Source organism: Rattus norvegicus, chromosome 6, assembly GCF_021556685.1.
Source record: "Rattus norvegicus strain SHRSP/BbbUtx chromosome 6, alternate assembly SHRSP_T2T, whole genome shotgun sequence".
In the NCBI taxonomy this organism is placed as follows: domain Eukaryota; kingdom Metazoa; phylum Chordata; class Mammalia; order Rodentia; family Muridae; genus Rattus; species Rattus norvegicus.
The window spans coordinates 136,826,923-136,852,500 of NC_141539.1; the positions used below are offsets into that span (position 1 = coordinate 136,826,923).

At 51.1% G+C, this 25,578-nt stretch overlaps 2 protein-coding genes across 24 annotated transcripts in view; one reads left to right on the top strand and one right to left on the bottom strand.

Annotated features, from left to right (window-relative positions):
- Positions 1–4,304: 4,304 nt before the first annotated feature.
- Positions 4,305–16,093, bottom strand: LOC148005483 (uncharacterized). 3 transcript variants are annotated; one of them, XM_087555140.1, is made up of 4 exons: positions 14,795–16,093; positions 13,645–13,776; positions 11,937–12,004; positions 4,305–4,572 (listed from the first exon to the last, which is right to left on the bottom strand). In XM_087555140.1, the coding sequence occupies exon 1, from the start codon at positions 15,496–15,498 to the stop codon at positions 14,872–14,874; it is 627 nt and encodes a 208-aa protein (XP_087411266.1). In that variant the 5' UTR covers positions 15,499–16,093; the 3' UTR covers positions 4,305–4,572; positions 11,937–12,004; positions 13,645–13,776; positions 14,795–14,871. The 3 variants fall into 3 exon arrangements, with proteins under 3 accessions (XP_087411266.1, XP_087411265.1, XP_087411264.1); XM_087555139.1 differs by having other exon boundaries at positions 4,317–4,572; positions 11,937–12,074; XM_087555138.1 differs by having other exon boundaries at positions 4,349–4,572; positions 11,937–12,074; positions 13,645–16,093.
- Klc1 (kinesin light chain 1) overlaps positions 15,213–25,578 on the top strand; it is a 43,408-nt gene continuing 33,042 nt past the window's right edge. For all 21 annotated transcript variants that reach the window (XR_015621675.1, NR_197766.1, XR_015621677.1 and 18 more), the window contains 1 exon segment: positions 15,213–15,370. The gene's annotated coding sequence lies outside the window, so the exon portion shown is untranslated.

Consider the following 25,578-nt stretch of genomic DNA (forward strand, 5'->3'; position numbering starts at 1 on the left):
AGTAAATACATTTTTTTTTTTAAGTAGAAGAAAAGATCATCCTAAGCACCCAGCACTTTTTGTTTTGAAACCAAGGTCACATATGGTCCAGGCAAGGATGACCTTGAATTCTTTTTCTGTTTGTCTGAGACAGGGTGGCACGATGTCGCCCTGGCTGTACTAGAACTCACTATGCACCCCAGGCTGGCCTCAACCTCGCAGAGATCGGTCTGTCTCTGCCTCCGGAGTACTGGCGTCAGAGGTGTGTACCATCCTGACAAGCCTCCATCCCTGCACTCTGGATCCTCCGCCCTTCCCCAGTTTCCTCTCACTACCTTGAGATGCGGCTCAGAGGCACTACGCACATGCGTGCTGTTGAATCACGTGACTCCAGCTTCATGGGATACCATCTCCAGGTCTTGTTCACTTTCTAAATCCCACTTCCGGGGCTGGGGATTTAGCTCAGTGGTAGAGCGCTTACCTAGGAAGCACAAGGCCCTGGGTTCGGTCCCCAGCTCCGAAAAAAAGAACCAAAAAAAAAAAAAAAAAATCCCACTTCCTTGCCTGTCATGCAGCCCCGGCAGCCTCATCATGCCTCTGTCCTATGACTCTGATGGTTCTGGAGACCTCACATATGTGGAGCCCTAACAGGATCCAGTTTCTGAGACTGGCCGACCTCACGGCCCAGCGTCCTCAAGTCCCGTCCATGTTGTAGTAAGGAAATGGCTGCTTGCAGCCGGCCACCGTAACTCACGGTGATACTCAGTGTGTGTGAGGGCTTCCCAGGAGGTACCGAGAGGAGCTGGGGTGCTCGCAAGACTATTCTAAGCCATCTGAAAAGACAGACCCTAGCCCTCAGTGGCGCTTATCTTTGTACCCTAGGTCCTGTGTCTGCTAAGGAAATTGCTACTGACTGTGGGCCTCTGCCAAGGATGTTATTTCTTTACTTTTATGTTGTCAAAAATGAATCGATCGCTCTCCTAGAAACATTCTGGCTGCTTCCAACCGTTCGCTATTGATCGTTGTAATTGGCTCCACTTCGTCCTGAGTCAGTCAGTCCTCGTGGAAAAGTACAAGTACAAGGGTTGCCGCTGGTGGAGGGCGAGCTGGACAGACAGAGCGAGTAGGTGGTCAGAGGAGGCTCTTCCTGGGTCCAGCTGACAGTCCTGCTGCCCCAGCACACCCTGGTACTCAGGGAGGAGCTGGGCATTGAAGCAGGCGCCAGCCTGCTGGGGGGTGAAAAGAGGGACAGAAAGCAAGCCTGGGTGTTTGGCACGCACCCTGAGAGAGGGCATCAGTTTGCTTCTGTCCTGCCCATCCCCCACACCTGCACCAAGGAGCATGTGCAGCTGAATGGCTGGTCTGGGGTCACCAAGTGGGGCGGGGCTTACAGTCCTAGGTGAAGGAACCTTCCTTTTCTAAATAAAAATTGTGTCTCACTGCTGGTGGCTCACGCCTTTAATCCCAGCACTCTAGAGGCAGAGGCAGATTTGTGAATGTGAGGGCAGCCTGGTCTATAAAAGTGAATTCCAGGAGAGCCAGGGCTATTTCACAAAGAAACTCTGTCTTGAAAAACCAAATCAGGGCTGGAGAGATGGCTCAGTGGTTAAGAGCACTGACTGCACTTCCAGAGGTCCTGAGTTCAATTCCCAGCAACCACATGGTGGCCCACAACCATCTGTAATGGCATCTGATGTCCTCTTCTGGTGTGTCTGAAGACAGCTACCGTGTACTTATATAAAATAAAATAAATCTTAAAAAGAAAAGAAAAACCAAACCAAACAAAAAATTGTGTCCCATATGTCCTTGGAGTTTCTGAGTCTCTCCGAGTGGTCAAGCATTCAGCAGCCTAGGTCTAACATGCTGTCCACTCTGACTTGGTACCACCTGCACACAGCCAGCTCCCACACTGCCTCATTTCCATCTAGTTAGAGCATCTTGGACACACATCCGGCTATGGACATCAGCATCTGTTCACATGGACACGAAGGGACAACCTTTTTAAGGGCAGAGCCAGGATCATCTGGGTCCCTAACCTCTGTTACTGACTGCTGCCTTCCACAGACAGAGACATGTCAGGTGGTAAGTGTTATAGCACATGTCTGGGGACCTGTCAGGGTCATCAGACATTTATTTGTGTGGATCACCGCATCCTCAGAGCTGAGCTGGGAGGGTTCTGGATGTCCTTCTCAGTCTCAAGGCAAGCCTGGGGTCTCGGGGTTCTGCCCAACTGCAGTTTGGGATCAGAACCCTGCTATTACAAATACGGCTGGTCAGGGCCATGGCTGCTGACGGCTGCAAGCAGAGAGGACAGACAGGCTCTGAGTCACTGCTACAGGTGCTGGAGAGCACATGTGATCGGACAGTGTTGATGTGGTGAGGGAGAGAGGGGAGAGAAAGGAAGAGAGCGGAGGGGGTCTACAGAGCAGATACAAATTACACAAATTGCTTCAAGACTAAGTGCTATGGAAGCAGGGACTTGGCTAGGGCGTGTGGGCCCAGCAGATGGCAAGGGTGGATGCTTTAGAGGATCCTGTGACTAATACTTGTAGCTGCTATATCCTGCAGCAGCTGGGTTGGGCGGCCATTGTGTTGTGGGATGTGGGAGGAGAGAGGCCCTTGTGGATAGGCAGGTGGTTAGACTTTAGCTGTCACCCCAAAGACTTGGGAACCACCAAGGGTCTTGCCATGTGAGGGTCATGGCTGCATGCTTCCAGGAGGCAGGGACGAAGTCCCAGAGAGGCTCTGCCTGTGTTGTTGCAACCACACCCTGCCCAGAAAACAATAAACAACTTTAACAGGATCGAGGGCTGGTGAGTGACTCCGTGGGCGAATGTGTTGGCCACCAAGCCGTGACGACTTGCATCTCTAGGACCCACGCGGTGGAAGGAAGGAACTCTTAGCTCCCTCTGCGTGCACCATATAGCATGAGCGTGGGTGCACCCAAATGAGTAAGGAAAGACAGATGTGGTACACACCTGTAATCTCAGCACTCAGGAGGCAGAGGCAGGTAGACCTCTGTGGGTTTGAGGTCAGCCTGGCCTACATAGTGAGTTTTAGGCTAGCCTGGTCTACATAGTGAGTTCTAGTGCTATATAGTGGGATCCTGTTTCAACAAAAGCATAAGAAGGGAATATGAGAAGCGGGTGAGCCTTCCTTCGGAGGACTCTGCTCCCCTTCTGCTCAGCGGTGAGCCTCTGCCTCAGAACCTGAGAGAAAGGCTCCTGCTGTTCTCAGCTGCCGGGATGTTGGTGTTTGACTCTGCAGCCCCAGGAGACTCATAGTTCTATAATTAGCACAGAGGAGGCCAAGCAGAGGGCTCTGGGGCAGGCACTAGGAGGACGGTTGGTGCTGGGTCAGAGAGAGGAGAGGAGCTTCCTGTGTGGGGTGGGGTGGGGTGGGAATCCTGCATGCTCTGCAACTTTGGGACAGAATGGCTGGATGGCTAGAAAAAGTTGCGGGCGGTCACTTGGGCCTGAACTCTGGAAGCCTCAAGTTTGCTTCCCTGGAGCAGCATGCGTATAGGTCTGATCATCAGGCTGGAGTAGAAACCTTCCCACCGGTGTCCTGCTTGAAGCCTCAGTTTCTCTATTTGTAAAATGTGGCCATGTTCCCTCCTCTGGCCGACACTCCTGAGAAGTGAGAGTAGTGAGAGCATGGGACTCTGAGCTAGTGCTGGGGCTGTGTCTTGTCCATGGTTGCTGAGGGAAGATAATGTAGAGGGAATCCTGAGGGCTGGAGCACTGGGCCTCCCTGGGACCGGGCCAAGCTAGCGTCCCCATCTCCTTTCTGATGGCCACTATCTTCTCAGTGCCTACCACCTCAGAAGCAGTACATGGCTCTCTTCTCAAGTATCTAATGTGTGGCGACCTAGACATGGTTCCTCAGCTGTCTTGAAGAACATCTGGGAGCTGTAGAAGGGAAGGGAAGCCCATCTTGGGGTAAAGACATAGACACATGGGAGGCTCACACTGGGGATTTGCACTGGCCTGCGGGTGTGCGGACGATCACGGGACTGGTCACACAGAGAGCAGGGGTGCTGAACCACCAGAGAGACGGAAACCCTTCCACTGTGCTCCCTGCCCAACATCTGTAGAGTGGTGGGTTCTCCAGGCCAAAGCCGAATCACAGAGACCTGTGGCTGGGCAGGAGAAACCAAGGGCATCTTGGGAGTGTTTGCGAACTGGGACGATAGCTCAGTGGTAGAGCACTGGACCTAGCAGTCACAAGGCCCTCAGTTTAGGTGACAGCTGGCGATTAGACAGGGTAGAGAGCCAAAAAATTGCATCAACCCAGAGTTTCAGATGTATAAGGACACCCTCAGCTTTGTCTTTAAAAAAAAAAAAAAGATTTATTTACTTATTTATTTAATGTAAAAGAGTACATTGTAACTGTCTTCAGACACAGCAGAAGAGGGCATCAGATCTCATTATAGATGGTTGTGAGCCACAACGTGGTTGGTGGAAATTGAACTCAGGACCTCTGGAAGGGCAGGCAGTGCTCTTAACCGCTGAGCCTTCTCTCCAGCCCGGCTTTGTCTCTTAATAGGTAGCTCCTCCCAGGATCCAAGCTGGATCTGGGTGGGGTTCACAGCTGTGAGTGAAAGGAGGCGGCTTAGCAACAGAGCTGGCTGCAGCACCCCTTGAAGAACCTGTACCCACACTTGGGGTTTTTCAAGTGGGACAACTAATACAGCATGGAGTGCACTGAGGAACTGGGGGCTAGAGGAGCCCAGGCACCCAGGCTGGGAAGGGACTGGCCTGGCCCTGCACTCCTGGGCTCTGGGCTCTGGTTCTAAGTTGTGCTGGAAACAGGCACCTCCTCTAGTGCAGGTCCCGTGCTGTTCAGGTCCATCAGAAAGGGGAGGAAAGGGGTTAGGGATTTAGCTCAGTGGTAGAGCGCTTGCCTAGCAAGCGCAAGGCCCTGGGTTCGGTCCCCAGCTCCGAAAAAAAGAAAAAAAAGGGGGGAGGAAAGGGCCTGAGGCAGCTCATTTAGTGGGGTGCTTGCTTAGCCTGCTCAGGGCCCTGGGCTCGGTCCCCAGCATGGCATAAACTGGATACAGTGGCACATTTCTGTGATTCTAGCACTCTGGGAAGAGGCGGAGGCAGGAGGATCAGCAGTTCAAGAGTTAGGGTCATCAATTACAAAGGAGTTTCAGACAGGTCAGGACTGTGAGTGAGTCTATCCTCTGCCCTAAAAGGGAGAGAGAGGGAGGGAGGGAGGGAGGGAGGGAGAGAGAGAGAGAGAGAGAGAGAGAGAGAGAGAGAGAGGAAGAAGGAGGTGGAGGAGGAGGGAGGGGGAGGGAAGGAGGGGGTAAAAGAGAGAGAGAAGAGAGAAAGAGAGAGAGAGAGAGAGAGAGAGAGAGAGAGAGAGAGAAGTGTTGATGGATGCTGTTATATAGGTGTGCAACACAAGTCCAGCAACCTTTTGGGTTCGTATTTGAACAAACTAAACCACTTATAGGGTCAGTGAGAGGGCTCAGTGGGTAAAGGCACTTGGCGTGCATACCTGCTGACCTGAGTTCAAACCCCAGGTCTTACTCGAAGGTGGAAGGAGAGAAACAACTCCATGGACTTCTTGGAGCTCCATACCTACAACAGTCATAAGGCAGGCACCATGCACCCACACCTCCACGGCCCAGCACTTGTGAGCTAAGCGTGCGGGCTCACATCTGTAATCACAGCGTTCAGAAGCCTGAAGCAGGTGAATCTCAGACTCCTGGCTACCGTGCCACATACAGGATGAGTTCCAGGCCAACCTGAGGAAGTTTAAAGCTAAAGGATGCAGACTCGGTGGCTAGCACATGCCTGTATTTGGGAGGCAGAGGCAGGAGGATTACAGCAGAGTTTAGGTTAACCTGGTCTGCACATTGACTTCTAAGCTAGATCTAGTGATACACAGTCTGCGATTCAATGCCATACTGCCAACATAGCAAGAAGCCCCTGCCTGGCATCCATGAGGCCCTTGGTTCAGTCCTCAGCACTGCAAGATGAATTCCCACCATGTAGCCCAGGCTGGCCTCCAACTCTCGGTCCTTGGTCTCTGCTCCCTCAGAGCCAAGACTACAGGGGTGCTGCCACCTGCATTCAGCCTTGTGGTTGATTTTTGTTGCTGCTGCTGTTGTTTTTCCTTCTTTTCTCCTTGTAAAAACAGGCAGAATTACTGTTTCAGCCTCATTATGTATGTGCGTTCACGCATGTGTGTGCTGTTGAGAATTGAACTGAGCATCTATACCCCAAATTCCAAATTATCTGTCTATTTTATGTCTATGAATACCCTGTCTTTTAAAAAAAAAAAAGATTTATTATAAGTACACTGTAGCTCTCTTCAGAAACACCAGAAGAGGGCATCAGATCTCATTACAGATGGTTGTGAGCCACCATGTGGTTGCTGGGATTTGAACTCAAGACCTCTGGAAGAGCAGCCTGTACTCTTAACCTCTGAGTCATCTTTCCAACCCCTCCAGATGATATTTTAACTATGTACCAAGATACATTTAAATAGTCCTTGGAGCTCAGACTAGGGAGTTTCCTCAGAGGGTAGCTAAGGCCTGGGAGGCAGGGGCTCTAGTTTGAATCTACAAAAGAGCAAACCCAAAGAGAAGAGTTCAGAGTTCCTAAGGCATAGAAGAGAGAAATGTTTGAGTGTTTGGGAATGCTAATTATGGGGTGGGGAATGAGCCTTGGGGGTGGGGTGCTTGCCTAGCATGCACAAGGCCTCACTCAGTCCCACCAGCACATACCACACTGCGTGATCCCATCTACATGAGATACTGAGCGGAGTCAGAACCCTTACCAGAGGTCCATGAGAAGGTAGTGTAGAACCCAGCCCCTGTTCAGGGCACACTAATATGTCCCAGGTTTTCCCGCCTGCAGATGTGAACCTGCACCCTCCTGAGAAATCCTACTGTTGGATCCTCAGTCTCTAGCTAGCCGACTCCCAGGTCTCAGCAGCTCACCTGGAGAAGTGAATTCATATCCAGAGGGGTACGGGCGTCCATACATCCTCCTTCCCCCTCTTCCCTGACTCCTGCCTGCGAATCAACCCGGCTGCAGGCTTATGTTATGAAACCTCCATCATCCTCCCTTTTCTGCTGCTCTGTGGACCCCGATGTCCTCTTAGAGCCTCTGTGACGCTGTTGTCTTTCTGTCCATAACATTAAATGAGCGTTGTGCTCTCAAGACATGGTCTCTGTCTTCGTGTCCCCTCTTGTCTGAGACCTTCAAGTTCCAACTTTCCTTCTCAGGGCTGGGCACCCAGGACATTGGGTGAACTGGCAACTGCTTTGCTGCTGAGCCACGTCCTCACCTCACAGTGTCCGCCTTCCAAGATGGAGGATCATGGAGCCTGAGGTGGTTAGGATCAGGGAGACGCCTGAGGAGGTGGCTGTAAATGGTTCATGTGTGGAATGACGTTGAGCATTCGTAATGGCTTAGACGGTAAATTTCACATTGGGTGCAGTTTACTGCCATAAAAATAGGAAGAAGAGGGGCTGGGGATTTAGCTCAGTGGTAGAGCGCTTACCTAGGAAGCGCAAGGCCCTGGGTTTGGTCCCCAGCTCCGAAAAAAAGAACCAAAAAAAAAAAAAAAATAGGAGGAAGATGCACGCAACAGACTGGGGGAAGATACTCACAAAACGAGTTTCTGACTCTGTGGAAAGGACTCGGTAACCAGACGGCCAACCGTTAGGCATTTTGGGGATGTTTGCAATTCTGGTTCTTAGGAGGCTGAGGCAGGAGAACCATGAGCTTGGGGGTGTATAATGAACCCAAGAATAAAAGCAAAGGGGCTGGAGAGATGGCTCAGTGGTTAAGAGCACTGACTGCTCTTCCTGAGGTCCTGAGTTCAAATCCCAGCAACCACATGGTGGCTCACAACCATCTGCAATGATATTCGATGTCCTCTTCTGGTGTGTCTGAAGACAGTGACAGTGTACTCACATACATAGAATAAATAAATCTTAAAAAAAAATAAAAGCAAAAAGACCTCATCCACCCCCCCCCCCAAATAAAAACCAAGCCAAAGATTTGAATATACATTTCACAAGACAGACATGTAGACTCAAGGTGTGCCTCGGTTCCTAGTGCTGGTCAAGTATGCAAGAAGACCTGAGTTCTACTCCCCACCACCTATAAAATAGGCAGAGTAAAGAGTTCAAGGTCACCTAGTGGCGCTGGCTACATAGTGACCTGGAGGCTAAGCCTCAACTACATTAGAGCCTATGCTTCATAAACAAAACTAAAGGTAGATATTGTGGTGGTTTGAATAGCCTCGCCCAACGTGACATATGGTCTCTCCTGCTGCCTGCCTGTAGATTTAAAGCTCCTTTTCCAGCACTATGTCTGCCTGGGTGCCACCATGCTTCCTGCCTTCCTGCCATGGTGACAGTGGACTAAACTCCTGAACTGTAAGCCAGCTCCAATTAAATGTTTTCTGCTATAAGAGTTGCTGTGGTCACGGTGTCTCTTCACAGCAATAAAACCCCAAATGTGTGGTGAGCGTGTGATATTTTCAGCATGACAGTCATGGAAAAAAATTTGCAACTTTAATCTGTAAAGAGGGGCCGGGGCGTGGCTCAGAGCCTTCGCCTAGCATATAGGAGGTTCTGGATTCGATCCCTAGCACCACGGAAACGACACCCCCTGAGACACTACACTTGGACTGACGTGTAGACAACAGCAGATGTCTGGGAAGCTTTAATTACGTTCAAGCAGGAGCAGGCCAAGTGGCGGGTGGTGACTCATGAAGGAGTCACATGGGCGACTGCCACTGAGAAAGACGTGACAGCGTCACTACCGCACCAGCCCATTGACATAGTTTTGGGACAGGCAGAACGATTTGGTAAAGATGTTGAAGACCCTCAGACCACGTGGCCTACTGGGGCGTACCAGGAATGCAAGGGAAGTCTAGTCATGTGACAAGACCTGCGAGATGTACCCCATAGTCAGCTCCTCCGGAGCCTGGCTGTGGTGCTTGTCTTTAGTCCCAGCAGGGTGATATTTGTGAGTTCATGGCCAGCCTGGTCTACATAGTGAGTTCCAAGACATCCAGGGCTACATAGTGAGACCCTACCTTGAAAATAAAAATAACAGTGGGTCCAGAATCATGTGAGAACAGCTACCAAAGCTACCAAGACCCTGGATCTCCTGAGTCATGATTGGCAGGAAGTGACAGAACTGGCCTGCAGAACTTGGGGGAACCTTGGGTGCAGGCACTCCGTGAAGAAGCCGGCCTCGTCCTCAGCCCCACAGGCACTCCTAGGAATATGAGGCGCAGAGATGGCCAGTGGGAGTTCCCCTGCCTCACTGCCCGGCTCTCATCTCAGCACTGCTGTTCTGAAGGCAGCAGCCCCACAGCTTTGTGCAGGGCAGTTTTGGCTCTGCAAAGGAAAAACTGTCTGGAAGTTCCATTTTTAGAATTAAAGCCTCAGACGAGAAAGGGTGTGATCTGCAGAAGGAGCTGGATTAGCCCCAGGGCCGGATACCAGGACGGGTGTGCCCAGCGACTCTTCCCAGAGCCTCGAAGCCTCCCACAGAGCAAGCAGCATGAGGTCAGGAGGAGGCTGCAGGCTTCTGAGGGGAGGGACAACTGCATCCAGCTGCCTAAGGTCACCCACTCACCTGCCCTCCAGTCCCTCCGGAGGGAGGGAGCTTCCCAGGTGACATCTTCCCTGCCTACCCTCCCATTTCTTCTTCCTGTTGCTTCTTCCTGCTCCTCTCTCCTCTTCCTTCCTTCTCTCCCCTTCTTCCTCTCTTTTCCTCTCTTTTTGGGCATTTGTGGACAACCTCAGCCTCCTGTCTCTTGAGACAGATACCTATTGTGTATTTACATTAAAAAGATGGTTTTGGGGCTGGGGATTTGGCTCAGTGGTAGAGCGCTTGCCTAGGAAGCGCAAGGCCCTGGGTTCAGTCCCCAGCTCCGAAAAAAAGAACCAAAAAAAAATTTTTTTTTTTAAATTAGTAACTAGCTCAAACTCTGCTTGGCAGTTCTATTTCTTCTTCCTCTCCCTTCCTTCATTTTAAAAAAGATTTATTTATTCTATATAAGTACACTGTAGCTGTCTTCACCAGAAGAGGGCATCAGATCCCGTCACAGATGGTTGAGAGCCACCATGTGGTTGCTGGGAATTGAACTCAGGACCTCGGGAAGAGCAGTCAGTGCTCTTAACCTCTGAGCCACTTCTCCAGCCCTCTCCCTCCTTTTTTATTTAATGTTCAAATGTGAAGAACCGTGTTCATTCCATTTGCTCCATGTATTCCTTGGGTAATGAAGAATTAGTGTATTAAAATAGTCTCATCAGAATACAAAGTACAAGAACAGAACAAAAACTGACTGCATGCATACGCCCGTGGACTGAAGCGATGGCTTGGCAGGGAAAAGCACTGGATGATCTTCTAGAAACCCCAGGTCAGTTGCCGAGAATCTACATGGGAGCTTACACGATTAGTCATTCTAGGCCCAAGGGGATCCAACACCTCTCTTCCTTCTTTTTAAAGACCGGAATCTCTCTGTGGAGCCCTGGCTGTCCCGGAACTCACTCTGTAGACCAGGCTGGCCTTGAACTCAGCGCTCTGCCTGCCTCTGTCTCCCGAGTGCTGGGACTAAGGGCGTGCGCTCCCTCAGCTTACTTCACTGCTCTCCAATGCCAGCTTCATCTCAGCACCTGTTACAGGCTGTCTCTGACCCTGCAATTCCAATGAGACAGTCCCCAGATCAAACAACCTAGGATTTTAGTTATTATTATTATTATTATTATTATTATTATTATTATTATTATTATTATTATTGGTTTATGTCAATTATCCCAGCATTTAGGAGGCAGAGTCAGGAGAACAGAAATTCAAGGTCTTCCTGACTACATACTGAGTTCAAGGCCAGCCTGGGCTACATGGGACCTTGTTTCAAAAACAAACAGAAGGACAATGTTTTGACTAATTTTGTCAACTTGACACAACTGTAGTCTTCAGGAAGGAGCGAGCCTTTGCTGAGAAATGCCTCCAAGGGATTGGGCTGTGGGCAAGCCTGTAGTGATTGATGAAGAAGAACCCCGCCCACCATGCATGGGTCCACCCCTGGGCTGGTGGTCCTGGATTCTATAAGGAAGCAGATTGAGGGAGTTGGGGATTTAGCTCAGCGGTAGAGTGCTTGCCTAGCAAGTGCAAGGCCCTGGGTTCGGTCCTCAGCTCCGAAAAAAGAAAAGTGAAAAAAGAAAAAAGAAAAAAAAAAGCAGACTGAGCAAACCATGAGGAGCAAGGGAGTAAGCAGTACCCCTCAATGGCCTCTGCATCAGCTCCTGCCTCCAGGTTCCTGTCCTGCTTGAGATCCTGTCCTGACTTCCTCCAGTGATGAACAGTGATCTGGAAGTGTGAGCCAAATAAACCCTTTCCTCCCCAGGTTGCTTTTGGGTGTTTTATAGCAATAGGAACCCTAACTAGGGCAGAGATCAAACCTGCACACTGAGCCCCAGCCTTGGTTCACATTTCTAGGCAGCTTTACTGATCTGTCCAGGTTTGGGCGCAGGACAGAAGAGCCAGAGGCTGAAGGAGAAGGAAATAATGAGGCCAGAGGCCACAGGTTTCCACTGGGGAAGGGAAACGGGTAGAGAAGCAGACAGGCAGTGCCACCATGCTAGCCGCACTCACTGGATAGAACAGGACCAGCACTCAGGCTTACTGGGCTAGCCTGCTGCATCTGGAGCCACCCTAGTCCCAATATGTGGACCCAGGGTCTCTTGATGCCCCATGTTGGCACAATCCCCCCAACCTTTCAGGTGGTCCCACGGATACTCAGAGGCCACAAGGATCTCTGAGAACAGGTGTGAAGGCTTTACCCTGGTACCCCCCATGTTTGTTCCCAGGGTCCTGTTCCTCTAGGCTCACTGAGATGGGCAGATAATATGCTTGCTCACCCAATGCACCCTGCTGAGTAAAACCTTCCCACTGTGAAGGGAGACTCACCTGGGACGTGACTCCTGGCTCCGCCAGTCTCCAAGTCAGAGGCACTGATTCTGTTGTGATCCCTCAAACTGATAGACACAATGTCTCTCTGAGAAATAATAGGCAACTCCCAAAGCCTACAGAGGCTGGGCTACATATCTGTAAGATGGGGGGCAATAGTGCTCTCTTCAGTGGCTGTGAGGGTCAAACAATCATCAGAGACAATATAGGGCGGGAGATGTAGTCCCTCATTTTGTAGCGTGCTTGCCTAGTATGCACAAAACATAAACCCAGCTCAGAATAAACTGGGTATGGTGGAGCCCCACCATTTGGGAGGTAGAAGAAGACGTTCATAAATTGAAGGTCATTTTATATATATATATATATATATATATATATATATATATATATACACATACACACACATATATGCATATATATACAAATATATATGCATATATATACAAATATATGCATATATATGACATCTATCTATATGTGACATTTACTTATCTATCTATCTCTCTCTATATGACATATATATGACAAGTGAGGATGTCTTCGTCTGCGATGTACTCAGCAAGGGAGGGTGCTGGTCTCAGAGACAGGTGAGGCTGACTGTAGATCCTCCTCCGCTTCACTCAGCCACCAGGCAGCTGTCCCGACAAATATGTGAGCAGCGGAACACAGTCTCCTTGCCTTTTGCCTTGGTCAGCCCCTCCCCTGTGGGGAGCAGCCTCAGCCATTAATGGCTCTAAGAACTGGCAGGAATCCTGAGAGTTATGACAGAAGTCAAGGACTCAAAGGGCTGAGTGTGCATTCTCTTCTTCCAGAAGATGTGAGGCAAAGAAAGAGAAGGGTCAGCTCGAGTCTCCTCCCTTACACTGGCCTCAGTGGCATACCCTGGTGCCCCGTGGCAGGTGCTAGGCCTGGCTGTGAGGACCGAGGATATGGAACAGCCCTGCTCGAGTGCCATCAGGTCAGGGGATAAGTGGTTGTGTACACTGACCACATGCACATTAGAGAAGGGACAGGCAGAAGCCTGGAGGAGGCCTTGGCCAGGCTGGCATGGCCATGGAAGGCTTGCTTTGAAGGAATGGCTCTACCTGAGTCTTGAAGTACCTGGGGACAAAGAACACTTGTTGTGGTGTAACCGCTTCCTGTGGGGAAAACATGGCTCTGTCTATGGTGGAGCGGAGATGACTATGGGTCATACAGAAGTCCTTGGCCCTGTGGGGCTGATGAAGGAAAAAGCAAGATGTTGCAGTGTTGGCTACATTCATGGGAAGGAGCTGTTAAACCACAGGAGTCCACTAATGGCTCCTTCCTGCCTTCCAGCTGTCCATGGTCCTGAGAGGTGCGGGAGGTTGGTTGACTGAGGGTGGGATTCCAGCAATGCCACTTTGATGAGCTGTCACCCGTGCTGGGTGGCCTTTGGGTGTATGCCATGCTTGTATGCCCATCCTTGTTTCTGTAAATAACCCTAATCTCATTGGCTCATCAAACTGGACTAGGGTGGAATTCTTTGCTCTGTTGATGTCCTATCTGGGGATGAACAGCTATTTATAAATCTTTCAAAGACTCACACTCATTTACGCACCTATGTGTGAGTGTGCCCATGTATGCAGGTGTCACAGAGGCCAGGTACACTGGAGCTGGAGTTACAGGCTATTGTGAGCAATCACCCGATGTGGCTGCTGTCCCCCGAAAGTTCAGCAAGCATTCTTACCTGTTAGCCATCTCTCCAGTCCCTGAAAAGATAGATGTCGCTTTATGTCTCCATAGGAAGTCACTAAGCATTCGAGGCAGGTGGACGTTGAATTGAGTGTGGCGGAGCAAACTGAAGGACAAGTGAGGGCAGCTAGGGACAGGACAAGGTGAAGTTAACACAACCAGGTCCTGTGGGCCTTTGTAGGTAGACGAAGCTAAGGAGGTTTACGCTCTGCTGAGAGTGATACATGGTTGCGGCAGGGGTTGATTAGCTTGGTCTTTTCTTCTCCCCCACACAAGAGGGATGCTCAGGGTTTTACTGGAGTGTTCTACGCTGACTCCATGGCCCTGTTTTCTCCTATAGTTTGGGTGTCTGCACACTTTTCTGACCTTGGAGTTTGGGTCGTGCATCCCCCCCTCCCCCCACTGCCTGTTTTGCTGTTTCAACAAGTCAGATTGTCTGAGTTTGTTTTTCCTGCTGGAATGGGAGCTGGCCAGTAGACATCATCTGCCACTTTATGCACCTGGGTCTTCCCGTGAGGACGTTGGGAACTTAATGGCTATCGTTGAAGGGGCAAAAGAACGAGATGATAAAGCTTGAACAAGCAGCGGCAGGGACAGACGAAACAAAAAAAAGCCCTTCGCTGAAGAAATGTGCACCTACACAAGGCTCTGAGGGGCAGTGACTGACATGGGAAGGAAATGGGCTCCCGCTAAGCCTACTCTTTTCTTTCCAACAGCACCTGGGCGGGAGCTGTCACAAGCCTTGCTCAGATGTATGGCAGTGGCTGAAGAGCTGGTGCTACCCGACATCCAAGCAGCAGTGTGTGCTGGGGCAAATGAAGCCTGTAAAGACTGTTCAAAACAGTACAGACTGAACCCACAGCCTCTTCTTAGGCCAACTTGAGCTGCTACGCTGTCCACGGGAGTTGCCCCTTCATTAGCCAGTCTTGGTTTTTCTCTAGGAGGCCAAAGTAACTGCATCTGCTTGCTAAGACCAAAAGCACCTGCCTCCCTGATGTTGGTAGGTGTGACTGCCGGGTGGAGGACGGCAGCAGGTGCTGGGCAATACCATCAGAAGCGGGCAACGGTTCCCAAGGTGGGGAGGCTGTGGGCACTCGTAATCCCTACCCCTTAGCAATCCGACCGGGCCATTCTGGGAAAGGCACCTGGAAGGTTCCCAAGCCGGTGGCAGGCAAGCTCGGCCTTGCCACTGAGTCAGCGTACCCTCCGGCCCGCTGCTGAGTCAGGCCTGCAGCTGGGGTGCCAGGCGGCTATACGAGGCCCAGGAGCAACCTGAGCTGGCAAGCCTGCCCTTTGGGCCAGGCTGGAGGTCGAGAGCTGCGGTCAGGAGCGAGTCGCAGAGGGTGGGCCCTGGCCGCCTGGCATTTTTCCTCTCCTCCACGGGTGGAGGCGCGACCAGTAAGGCCTCCGGGTCTGAGGGGACCACACCCGGATCAGAGGCTGGTGAAAAACTCCGGACTGCGGACCCCAGCCTCAGTTTCCCCTGAGCCCCGCCCGGCGGCACGAGGGCGGGTGACGTCACGGCGCACAGCATTGTGGGGCGGGCGCGGCGCCGGCGACGCCATTTTCGGCGGCGGAGGGTGGCGCGAGGCTGCGGAGCGCGGGTCGGGGTGAGGATGCTGCGGGGCGGCTGCGGAGGCGTCGCTTGCTGCTGAGGCGGCTGGGCTCTGCGCGGCCTCGGCCCGTGACAGCGCGACGAGCGCGGCGCTTCCGATCGGACGGTGAGTGCACGGCCGGGTCCCCGCCCCGCCCCGGGCTCCGCGCGGCTTGTGCGCAATGCTCCAGCCGCGGCCGCGACCCTTTCCCGCCTGCATCCTCCAGGCTGAGGCTTCTGGACCTTTCCGTCCATCGCCGCATCTGCACCCGGTCCAGGCTGCGATTTTTGCTCCTCCACCCGGACCCAGACCCTTCCCCGACCTTCCTATCCCTGTCTGCACCCTGGGGTCCCCGCTCCGCCCGCGTTCCTCCATGCTCCGGTTTCTTGTCACCTCTGCCTGCGCGCCAGCGGTCTGCGGTCCTTGTCCTTTCTCAGCCTGTGCACATCCAGGCTGGGGCTTCTGTCCTTTCTCCGCCTGCGCCTTTCTAGGCTCCGGTCTCTTGTCACCTCTCTGCGCTCCTTCAGTCTGCGGTCCTTGTCCCTGTCTACCTGCGCTCCTGCTTTGGGTCCCTTCCCTGTCACGGCCTGCGCCCCTCCTGTCTGGGGTCTTTGTCGTCATCTCTCTGCCTGCAAATCCAGGCTGAAGCTCTTGTCCCTTCCCATCCAGTTCTGGGTCGGGTCCTGTCCCATCTCTGCCTGTGCCTCTCCGAGTTGAGGTCCTTGTCCCTTCTCTGTCCGTGACCGTATAGGTTCGGGACTTAGTCCTCTCTGCCTGCACTCCAGGCCTCAGTCCCTGCCCCTTCCCTTCTCTTTCACTCCTCTCCCTTGTCCCTCAGGCTTCTGTCCCATCTGCGTTCAGGGCCCCGCCCTGACTCAGGCCTCTGGGCGGGGGGTTGGGGGGGCGGCCTTCCAGTGGCAGCTGTGGATTTAGGGACCCAAAGCCTCTCTGCTGAGTTTCCGAAGAGATAGTGGTGGTGGTAGTGTGTGTGTATGTGTGTGTGTGTGTGTGTGTGTGTGTGTGTGTTGGGGTTCAGCCGACTGGCTTTGTCTCAGGCCTCTCCGCCCTTCTAGCCCCCACCTCTCCCCGGCACCGCCCTGGGTGGCGTGCTGTCATGCTGTGGTCGGTGGCCCGTGGCCAGCCAGTCTCTTTCTTTCAGTGACCGGGTGTGGAATCTCCTTGGTGACCTGAACGTGTCCAGCCTGGAGTGCTTTTCCTTGTTACATGTGGAGCCCCCTTCCTGTAAAAAAAAAAAAATTAAGGCGTTAATAAAGTAATATTAATGTGTGATGTAGTGGATGGCTTTATAACGAGGTTTGCAGTCTGTCCCCAGGTGTGTTGCCTTGGGATCGCCTCTGCCTGCTGCTGTTGTGTTGTTAAGCGGTGATCTGGTGTAGTTGCAGAACTGTCTTTAAAAAGCATGAGAGCAAGACATTTATACACAACTTAAATGGCTACGTGGTAGTTGCATTTTTTGATTCTTCGAGTTACTTAAATTCCAGGGCTCTTTATACAGTATGACTAAGCCTTAGATTGGAATTAACCTGCAATGCATTGCAATAGGACAGTGAGATCCCACCAGGAAACCAGTCCAACCTCCTCGAGTCTCCTAAGCACTCCACAGTTGGGGATCTTCGTCCACGGACTGCCTACAAGCCTCTGCTGTGGTAGGCAGTTCGACTTGCTGTTCTTTGCCTTAAGTGTTTGTAGGAATGCAATGATTCTATTTAAGATGTCAGAGCGTGTGGTGTGTGGGAGGGCGGGCCCCTTCCAGATCATTGAAGAATGCAGCATCGTGTTGCAGACCAGCCTAATGCCCTTGTGCTGGAACCAAGAGGGGTGGGACCTGGTGGTGACCTCTCTGTAGCACCAGTGTTGTAAAAGTGTGTGTAGCAGGGAGTGACAGTGCATGTCTACAACGTGAACACTCAGGAGGCTAAGGCGCTTGTGTGCGTGATTAGTGCAAGGCCAGTTACCACTACATAGCAAAATCTCAAAACAGAAATGAAAAACAAGAAAAGCATAGACTTGCGTGGAATCTGGACAGGGATTCTTCAAGTGCAAAGACTGAAGAGGCGAGGGCTACACATCTTAAATATTCTACAGCAAACTCCCAGGCTGAAGAGGGCACTCAGTGCTGGGTAGTAGCCTAGATCCGGAAGGTCCTGCTTTCTCAGTGCAAGAACAAACCAAAGGTTATCTGCAACTTAAATGTCGACATTAAAAAAGATTAATATATTCTTGGGGCTAGAGAGATGCTCAGTTGTTAAGAATACTTCTTGTTCTTTCAGAGGGACCTGGGTTTGATTCTCAGCCCCCAGATACAATCAGCACATAATTGTCTTTAACTCCAGTTCCAGGTAATCTGAGACCCTCTTCTGACCTCTGTCCCACACATAAAAACCCTGCAGGTGTACACACTAATAATAACTCTTAAAAAAAAGAACATTTTTAAGTATTTTTTTTTTAGGTTGGAAAAAGTGAAAATCTCAAAAGGGCCATAAACAATCTCCAGGCATGATTGACTTAAAAGAACCAGAAAGGGAAGCCAGAAGAGACTTAGGTCTTAATGGAGTGTCTATCAGAAATCAGATTATGCAACAAGAAAATGACTGCCAAGCTGAGTAAGACAAGTCTTAGAGTATAGAGTAAAAATGTTTAAGGCCGGGCATGGTGGCACAGGCATTCTGGAGGGTGGGGCAGAAGGATTTGAGGCCATCTTGTGCTCCACAGAAGGAGTCTCCCTCAAACTAAGTGAAAAACAGAATAAAGATGTCTGACCTAAGAGTGTGGAAGTGTGGGCTGGAGGGAGCGTTGAGTGTGAAAGGCCACTGTGCAGCACTGTGCTCTTAGGGATCCTGGCTTGGATTCCAAAGGGCTCAGACCCAGCGTGAGTGGTGAGGAGGCTTCCTGGACATTCCAAGGCACGTGTGGATTGGCCATGTGTGATCTTGATGGGAGCAGACAAGACAAGGCCCCAGTGAGTTGTGGTTGAGGCCTGTCCCAGTGGGTGGAGCACGGGAGGGGAGGCAGGAAACCCTCCTGTGCCGGTAGGGGAGGTAGGGATGTGCTCCTGCTCTGTGATTGGAAGGAGGAAGGAGGTGAGGTGAGCCAGGCGGGCATTTAGAGCAGGTAGGGGTAGCGGTGTGGGTGGTGCTGGGCACAGGGTGAGCTAGTTAGGAAGTATCCACCTTAGTCTTGTGATCCTGTTAGGACGGTGGCTGGAGGTGCAGAGGAATGGCCGAGTGGGTGGGTCAGTGGGAGCTACAATGTAGTAATCTGGGGAGGGGCAGGAGGGCGAGGGCTGGGGGGACTCCAGCAATGTGTCAGGGTGAGCCTGTGCACACCATGGCCAGTGGACCAGGAGTCAGCTACTGAAGTTCTCGGTAGTGTCCTGCTCTGTCTCCCTGGCTGCTCTGGCTGGACTGAAGGGCAGCCAGGTGCCACTGGGCGGAGTTATCCTGCTGACCTTTCTTGGTAGAGCCCTCTACAGACAGTGCTGTGCTTTATTTATGATTAAAAGGTTTATGTGTATTAGTGTTGGTCTTCATGCGTGAGGGCATGTGCACTACATGTGTACCTGGTGCCTAAGGCAATCAGAAAAAGCATTGGGTCCCTTGGGTCTGACGTTACAAATGGTCATGAGCTGGGAACTGAACCTAGGTCCTCTGTAACAGCAGCCTTGCTCTTTACCCCGGCTTCCCTTCTCTTACTTTGCTGTCTCTGCTCATACACCCCTCATCTCCGCATGGGTGGGATTTACCCCTGCCTTCCTGGGCAGTGCTCGGGGTACAGTCAGCACTAAGTGTTTGCTGAGGGAAGGCATTTAGAGTAGCGTCCTTGGTTTTTGGTGACTCGCTGGCTGGTGACACCCGCCCTGTTCGAATGGGGAGAGGACAAGATGATGTTTACTTTTGGGTATGATAAATTCCAGGTGCTTGTGGGAGGCCCAGGGAACTAGCTAGAGATGCAGGCCTGCAGTTATGACAGAGTGAGGCTGGAGATGAGAGTGAATCAGCATTCCACAGAGGGCCAGCTGTGCCATCGTGCTGACTGCCTGGTGGAGATGGCCGAGCGCCTCAAGGGAGAGCAGCCCCGGGACTCTGGGAGAAGAGGATTGCCAAGAACGGCTGGATTGAAAAGTCTTCTGTATTTGGCCTCTAGGAGGTCACTGCTGACTATTGAGGGTTTTGCTGGGACCCCCCCCCCCCCCCGGCCCCTTGCACCTTATAACAGGAGCTGAGGTGCTTGGGACGAGGTACAAGAGCCAGTCTACTTGCTGTCAGGGCGTCCTTATGTCAGTCTACTTGCTGTCAGGGCATCCTTGTGTCAGTCTGGGCTGCAGCTTCCTAACGAGGGTCAAGCATGGTGGCGTACACCTTTAGTCCTAGCACTAGAGAAGCAGAGGCAGGTGGATCTCCATGAGTTAGTGACCAGACTGGTCCTCAGTGAGTTCAGAGGACAGCTGGTGGACTATATGTAGGGACCCCTGTCTCAAGCAAGCACACAAACAACCAACCTGAAGTAGTTAGTACTCACGGGTCGGCATGCACTGTGGTCCAGTATGGTGGTGTACCCTGCACTCCAGCCCTTAAGCAGAAGCAGAAGACTGAGCACAAGGCCAGCCCAGATTACATCACGGCAAGGCTGTGTCTCGCACTAAGCATGCCTGGATGTATGCTCAGTGGTTAGAGCGCTGGCCTAGTATGTACAGCCCTGGGGTCATTCCCTAGCCCTTCACTCTAATAAACATAAAAACCCCCACCAAGCCTAAAAATTGACTTGTGGTTTTGTTTTTCCTAATATTTGGAGATAAAAGTCATGTTTTTTGGGTTTAGACAATAACACTGGAATAAAGTCTTTTAATGGAATAATACATTGTGAATTAAATGATTTCTTTGGTCCTAAAATATTCCCATTACCTCTGAGCTCTTTTGTTTGTTTTAAGACAGATTATCAGTATGTGGCCCTGGCTGACCTACAACTCAACTTGTGTGGACCAGGCTGGCCTGAGACTCAGAGGTCTTTCTGTCTCTGCCTTCTAAATGCTGGAATTGAAGGTATAGCCAGCCACCAAGCTGGCCTCTCTAAGCCACAGGTCTCCAGACTAACAGTGCCTAGTGTGGCCTCTTACTATGTCCAGATGCCTCTGGAGGACCTCACCGGTTACTAGACTGATCCCGTGAAGTGGGTGCTGTGGCCACTCTGTCCTCCTGACAGAAGGAGTGTGAATTACTGAGACACAGCAGGCTTTGGACAGTCCCCTCAGGGCTTCCATGTCAGGCTTTGACACACATGTGCTTGTCAGAGTCTCAGCCTCATGTGAGCGCTGTCACCCCTTATCTACAGTTGACACAGCATCTCTGTGGAGCCCTGGCTGTCCTGGAACTCACTCTGTAGGCGTTCAGGCTGGCCTGAGCTCACAGAGATCCACCTGTCTCTGCCTTCTGAGTCTGGGATTAAAGGCTGAGTCACCACAGCTGGCAAGAACACTTTTTTTTTTTTTATTGAAATATGACTCCGTCATTTTCTTCTTTCCCTTCCCTTCCCTCCCTTGAGCCCTTCCGAGTGCGCCGCTCCCCATGGCTCTCAGACTTATGGCCTCTGTTCTTTAGAAATTCTCTCTCTTTAAATTGTGTGTGTGTTGTAAATGCATAAACAGAAGCTGCTTGTCCACATATTGCTATTCGTATGTTGGTTTTGTGCTGATCACTGCTTATTGGATAATCACGTGGGGAGGGAGCGTGTGTGTGTGTGTGTGTGTGGTGTGTGTTTCTGTGTGCTGTGTGTGTGCTGTGTGTTTGTGTGGTGTGTGTGTGGTGTGTGTATTTGTGTGGTGTGTGTGTTTGTGTGGTGTGTGTGTTTGTGTGGTGTGTGTGTTTGTGTGTGGTGTGTGTGTTTGTGTGTTTGTGTGTGGTGTATGTGTTTGTGTGTTTGTGTGTTTGTGTGTGGTGTGTGTGTTTGTGTGTGGTGTGTGTGTTTGTGTGTTTGTGTGTGGTGTATGTGTTTGTGTGTTTGTGTGTTTGTGTGTGGTGTGTGTGTTTGTGTGTGGTGTGTGTGTTTGTGTGTTTGTGTGTGGTGTGTGTGTTTGTGTGTTTGTGTGTTTGTGTGTGGTGTGTGTTTGTGTGTGGTGTGTGTGTGTTTGTGTGTGGTGTGTGTGTTTGTGTGTTTGTGTGTTTGTGTGTGGTGTGTGTGTTTGTGTGTGGTGTGTGTGTGTTTGTGTGTGGTGTGTGTGTTTGTGTGTGGTGTGTGTGTTTGTGTGTGGTGTTTGTGTGTTTGTGTGTGGTGTTTGTGTGTTTGTGTGTGGTGTGTGTGTTTGTGTGTGTGTGCGTGCGTGTGTGCATGCTGTGACGACTCAGTCTCATGTAACCCAGGTTGGTTTTTAGTTTCTGTGTGGTCAAGAATGACCTTGAACTTCTGATCTCCCTGCCTGCAGGAGTGCTGTGACTACAGGCCTGCAGCAGCTCTCGTAGTTTTATGGATTGCTGGGTGTTGAACCCTGGCACCTGGGCAAGCACTCTACCTACCGAGCTCCTTCAGTTCATCATCAGGATTCCCAGTAGGAGAGAAGACGAAAGGATTACTTAGATTAGTTACAGACCGAGGTTGGATAGAGGAGACGCTGTCTGATGGCTAAGAGGGGCCTGCAAGGGTTCTGCTGATGCTCTGACGGTGCCTCTGGAGTATTCAGAGTTTGATTTACTTAAGTTTTAGCAGTGCTGAGGAGTGAGCTCAGGGCCTTAGGCATGCTTTGTCACTGAGCCTCATTCCTAGCCCCATAGGATTCTCAAGAAAGGACAGGAGGTGGTCGGGGTGCGGAAGGGGCAGAGTCAGAAGGATCACGATTTGTGGCCAGCCTAGGCTGCCTCCTCCTTAAAAAAGAAGATGGGCCTTGGTAGCACAGGCTAGAAATTCAGAGGCAGGTGGACCCCTGAGTGTCTACACAGTGAGTCCAGGCCATCCAGGGCCCCCCAGATAGACCTGTCTCAAAAGGCAAACAGCAAAAAGGCTGGAGCAGTCACCGTGGAAACAGTTGTCTATTGACATCTTGTGAGCTAGGGGCTCACGTAGCCAAGGCTCCGTTTACTTATCTAGCTATTGTGTGGTTGGCTTGCGAGAGATTGAGGGGCCAGCCGTGAGCCCTGTGGTCTGTTGGAGTAGACGTGCTCTGTACCCGCTGTGCAACCTCAGAGGCCTCTGTGCTCCCCACTCTGCCTGTCCTGCCTCACTGAACTCATCACAAGGCACTTCCTGACAGCGTGCTTTGCCTCTTTTCCTTTCCCTTTTGACTTTTTTGTTATTGTTTTGAGGTGGAGTCTTGCTGTGTGGCCCGTTGGGCTTGAACTCAGCGTACCACCAAGATCCCTTTCTTGTAGCCGAACAATATTTCTCTGTGGGAGTGTGCTACATTTTGTTTGCCCATTTATTGATGAGCCTTTGAGTTGTTTCCACACCTGCTGTTACAATTTGTGTATATGTTTTTTTTTTTTTTATCTGCCCAGCATTTTACTTTAGGAGCATTGGCGTGCAGCCTTTTGTGTGAGCATGTTTTCAGCTGTGTCACGTATTATCAGATGGTCTTGCCAGGTCTTTGTTTAATTTTGTAATTTTGACACTTATCTTCTTGAACCCACAACACACTGTAATGTAGTTCTAGACTGGTCATTTGTTTCCCCAAACACATAGCATGGGTTGCTCCCTGCAGACTATCCTCTGACTTGTGCCTGGTGCTGGGTGACTGTCCGTGTGCACAGTGCATAGCGCGATGGGCTGTCTGTGATCTCAGCACCTTCTGGGTGCTCCTAGTTTTTGGTGGGTCCACTGGAAACACCCAGAGCTTTTGAGAACGCCTTCCATGCAGTGTGCTTCTGAAGACTTGTGCAGGAGCGTCCATGCTCTGCCTACCCCTTTCCCTGGCTGGTACCTTCCTCTTTGCTGTGTTTGCTGGGATTTACCCAGTAAACCAGAGCTGCAGGCTGCTGTGTGATCCCCAGCTACCCTTTGCTCTGTGTACTCACTCAGACCTGTAATTCCTACCACATCCTCTCTCTCTCTCTCTTCAGTTGAGATGTAAGTCACGTTACATAAAACCCCCCATTTGTAATGAGGAGCCCACAAGCCCAACATTAAGTTCATAAAACACTGGGAGGCCAGGTGTGGTGACTCATGTTGATCCCAACAGTTTGGTAAGCTGAGGCAGGAGGACTGCCGTGACTGTGTAATGAGTTTCAGTCAACCTAGCCTACAGAATGAGATGCTTTCTCAAAAGGGGCGGGACAGTGCAGTTCTGTTGGTAGAACCTTGCCTAGCATGGATGAAGCCCTGGGATCAGCCCCAGCTCCCCATAAGCTGGGTGTGGTGATGCACACTTAGCACTTGGAAGGTAAGAGGATCATAAATCCAAGGCCAGCGCTCAGCAAATAAACGTGCTTGCTTGACGACAATCTGAGTCCGAGTCCTACAACCCATGGTAGAAGGAGAGAACGAACTTCCTGGAAGTTGTCCTCTGGTGTGTGTGTGTGTGTGTGTGTGTGTGTGTGTGTGTGTGTGTGTGAGAGAGAGAGAGAGAGAGAGAGAGAGAGAGAGAGAGAGAACGCTTGTAAGCTTTCACAAGAAGTTCAGGCTCATCGGCTGTGTGTGGAGTTGGAGGCTGGCACAGGCTGTATAGTTTTGGAGCATTTTCACGCCTGTACTTTATGAAAATAACCATGCAGGTCACTTCTTGACTGTCATGGTCTCCACTTACACCATGAAGGGTTGAGACAGGCTGATGTGACTTGAGTCCCCTCTGCTCTAACCAAGGCTTCTCGACACACTGCCCTGCATGCTGCCCTGCACACTGCCCTGTTACACTAGCACACATTCCATGCTGCTTACTGTTTGCCAGCAGGGGTGGGGACCAGTTTCTAATGGCCAGAAGTCTAGACCTTCAAGCCTTTCCTTAAACCTTCAGATGCGGAAAGGACATTTCTGCCACAATAAAATAGACTAGTGTAACAGTGGACCAAGAATAGAACTTCTATACTTGATCTTAGCCAAAAGGCCGAGAAGCGATGAATAGAACTTCTAAACACACTGAATTTGTTTTGGTTTGTTTTTGTTTTCCTGAGATGGGGTTTCTCTCTGTTGTAGCCCTGGCTATCCTGGAACTTGATCTATGGACCAGGCTGGCCTTGAACTCAGAGATCTGCCTGCCTCTGCCTCCCACGTGCTGGAATTAAAGGTGTGTGCCGCTATCCGGCTCACTTGCGCGTTCTCTCTCTCTCTCTCTCCTCTCTCTCTTAAACAAATTAGTTAACTTTTAATAAAGATTTATTTATTTTGTGTATATGAGTACACTGTTGCTGTCTTCAGACACACCAGAAGAGGGCATCAGATCACATTACAGATGGTCGTGAGCCACCATGTGGGTGCTGGGAATTGAACCCAGTTCCTCCCGGCAGAGCAGCCAGGGCTCTTAACTGCTGAGCCCATCTCTTTCTTTATTTGTGGTTTTCCAGGGCAGTAATGGCGTCATTTCTGCGAGTAGAAGGTGGTCTGTGTGCAGAGCTCCTGTGACTGGTGTCCAGAGATAAGTGTGTAACAAAGAGCGGTGGCCACGCTCTACCTGCCAGGTTGGCTCCATCACTGAGAGAAGAACTAGAGCTTCTAACTGCTGAGCTGTCTTCCCACAGCCCCTCCCCTGCTCCGCCTGTTCTGGTCCGTAGCTCAGGAAGGCCTCAGATCACAGCAGCCTCTTGCCTCAGCCTCTGTGTGCTAGGGTTGCGGTCGTTAGCCTTCAGGCCTTGCTTGTGTACTTAGAAGAACGAAATGAGTTCTGTGGGGGAGGATTTACAAGGAGGCAAAATTCTCTTCAGGAAAAGCAATGACTATCTAACAAGATGCTGGAGTAACCTGGCGAGGCAGGTGCTCGAAAAGTAGCGAGCCCAGTCCTGAGAACTGAACGTGTCTGCAAAGTCAAGCTGTTGCTCCCGGGGCGTGCCTCAGGCTTGTTAGCAGGTTGGGCCATCGGGCTACTTACTGAGGGACTTTTGTGTCTGGTGCCTGAGACTGTGCTCCTGACAGCCCCAGTGAGACTGCTGACTGCTGAGTCTCAGGAAGGCTGAGCGTAGTACCTGGCTCCCTAGATTCCCAGGCCCTCTCATGCCCACAGCAGTCTCTTTCCTCAGGAACACTAGCCCCAAACACATGGGACACTTTGGAATTCCTTCTCCTTGCTTCCCTCATCCTCTCCAGTCTCTCTTCCATCAGGTTGTCTGTCTGTCTCATCTCCCCACCCCTCCACCCCCGTGCCTGTGTGTGTGTGTGTGGTGTGTGTGTGTGTGTGTGTGTGT

Coding starts and splice junctions, on each gene's coding strand:
- LOC148005483 (XM_087555140.1), bottom strand. CDS start 15,498: ATGGACGGAAAGGTCCAGAAGCCTCAGCCTGGAGGATGCAGGCGGGAA.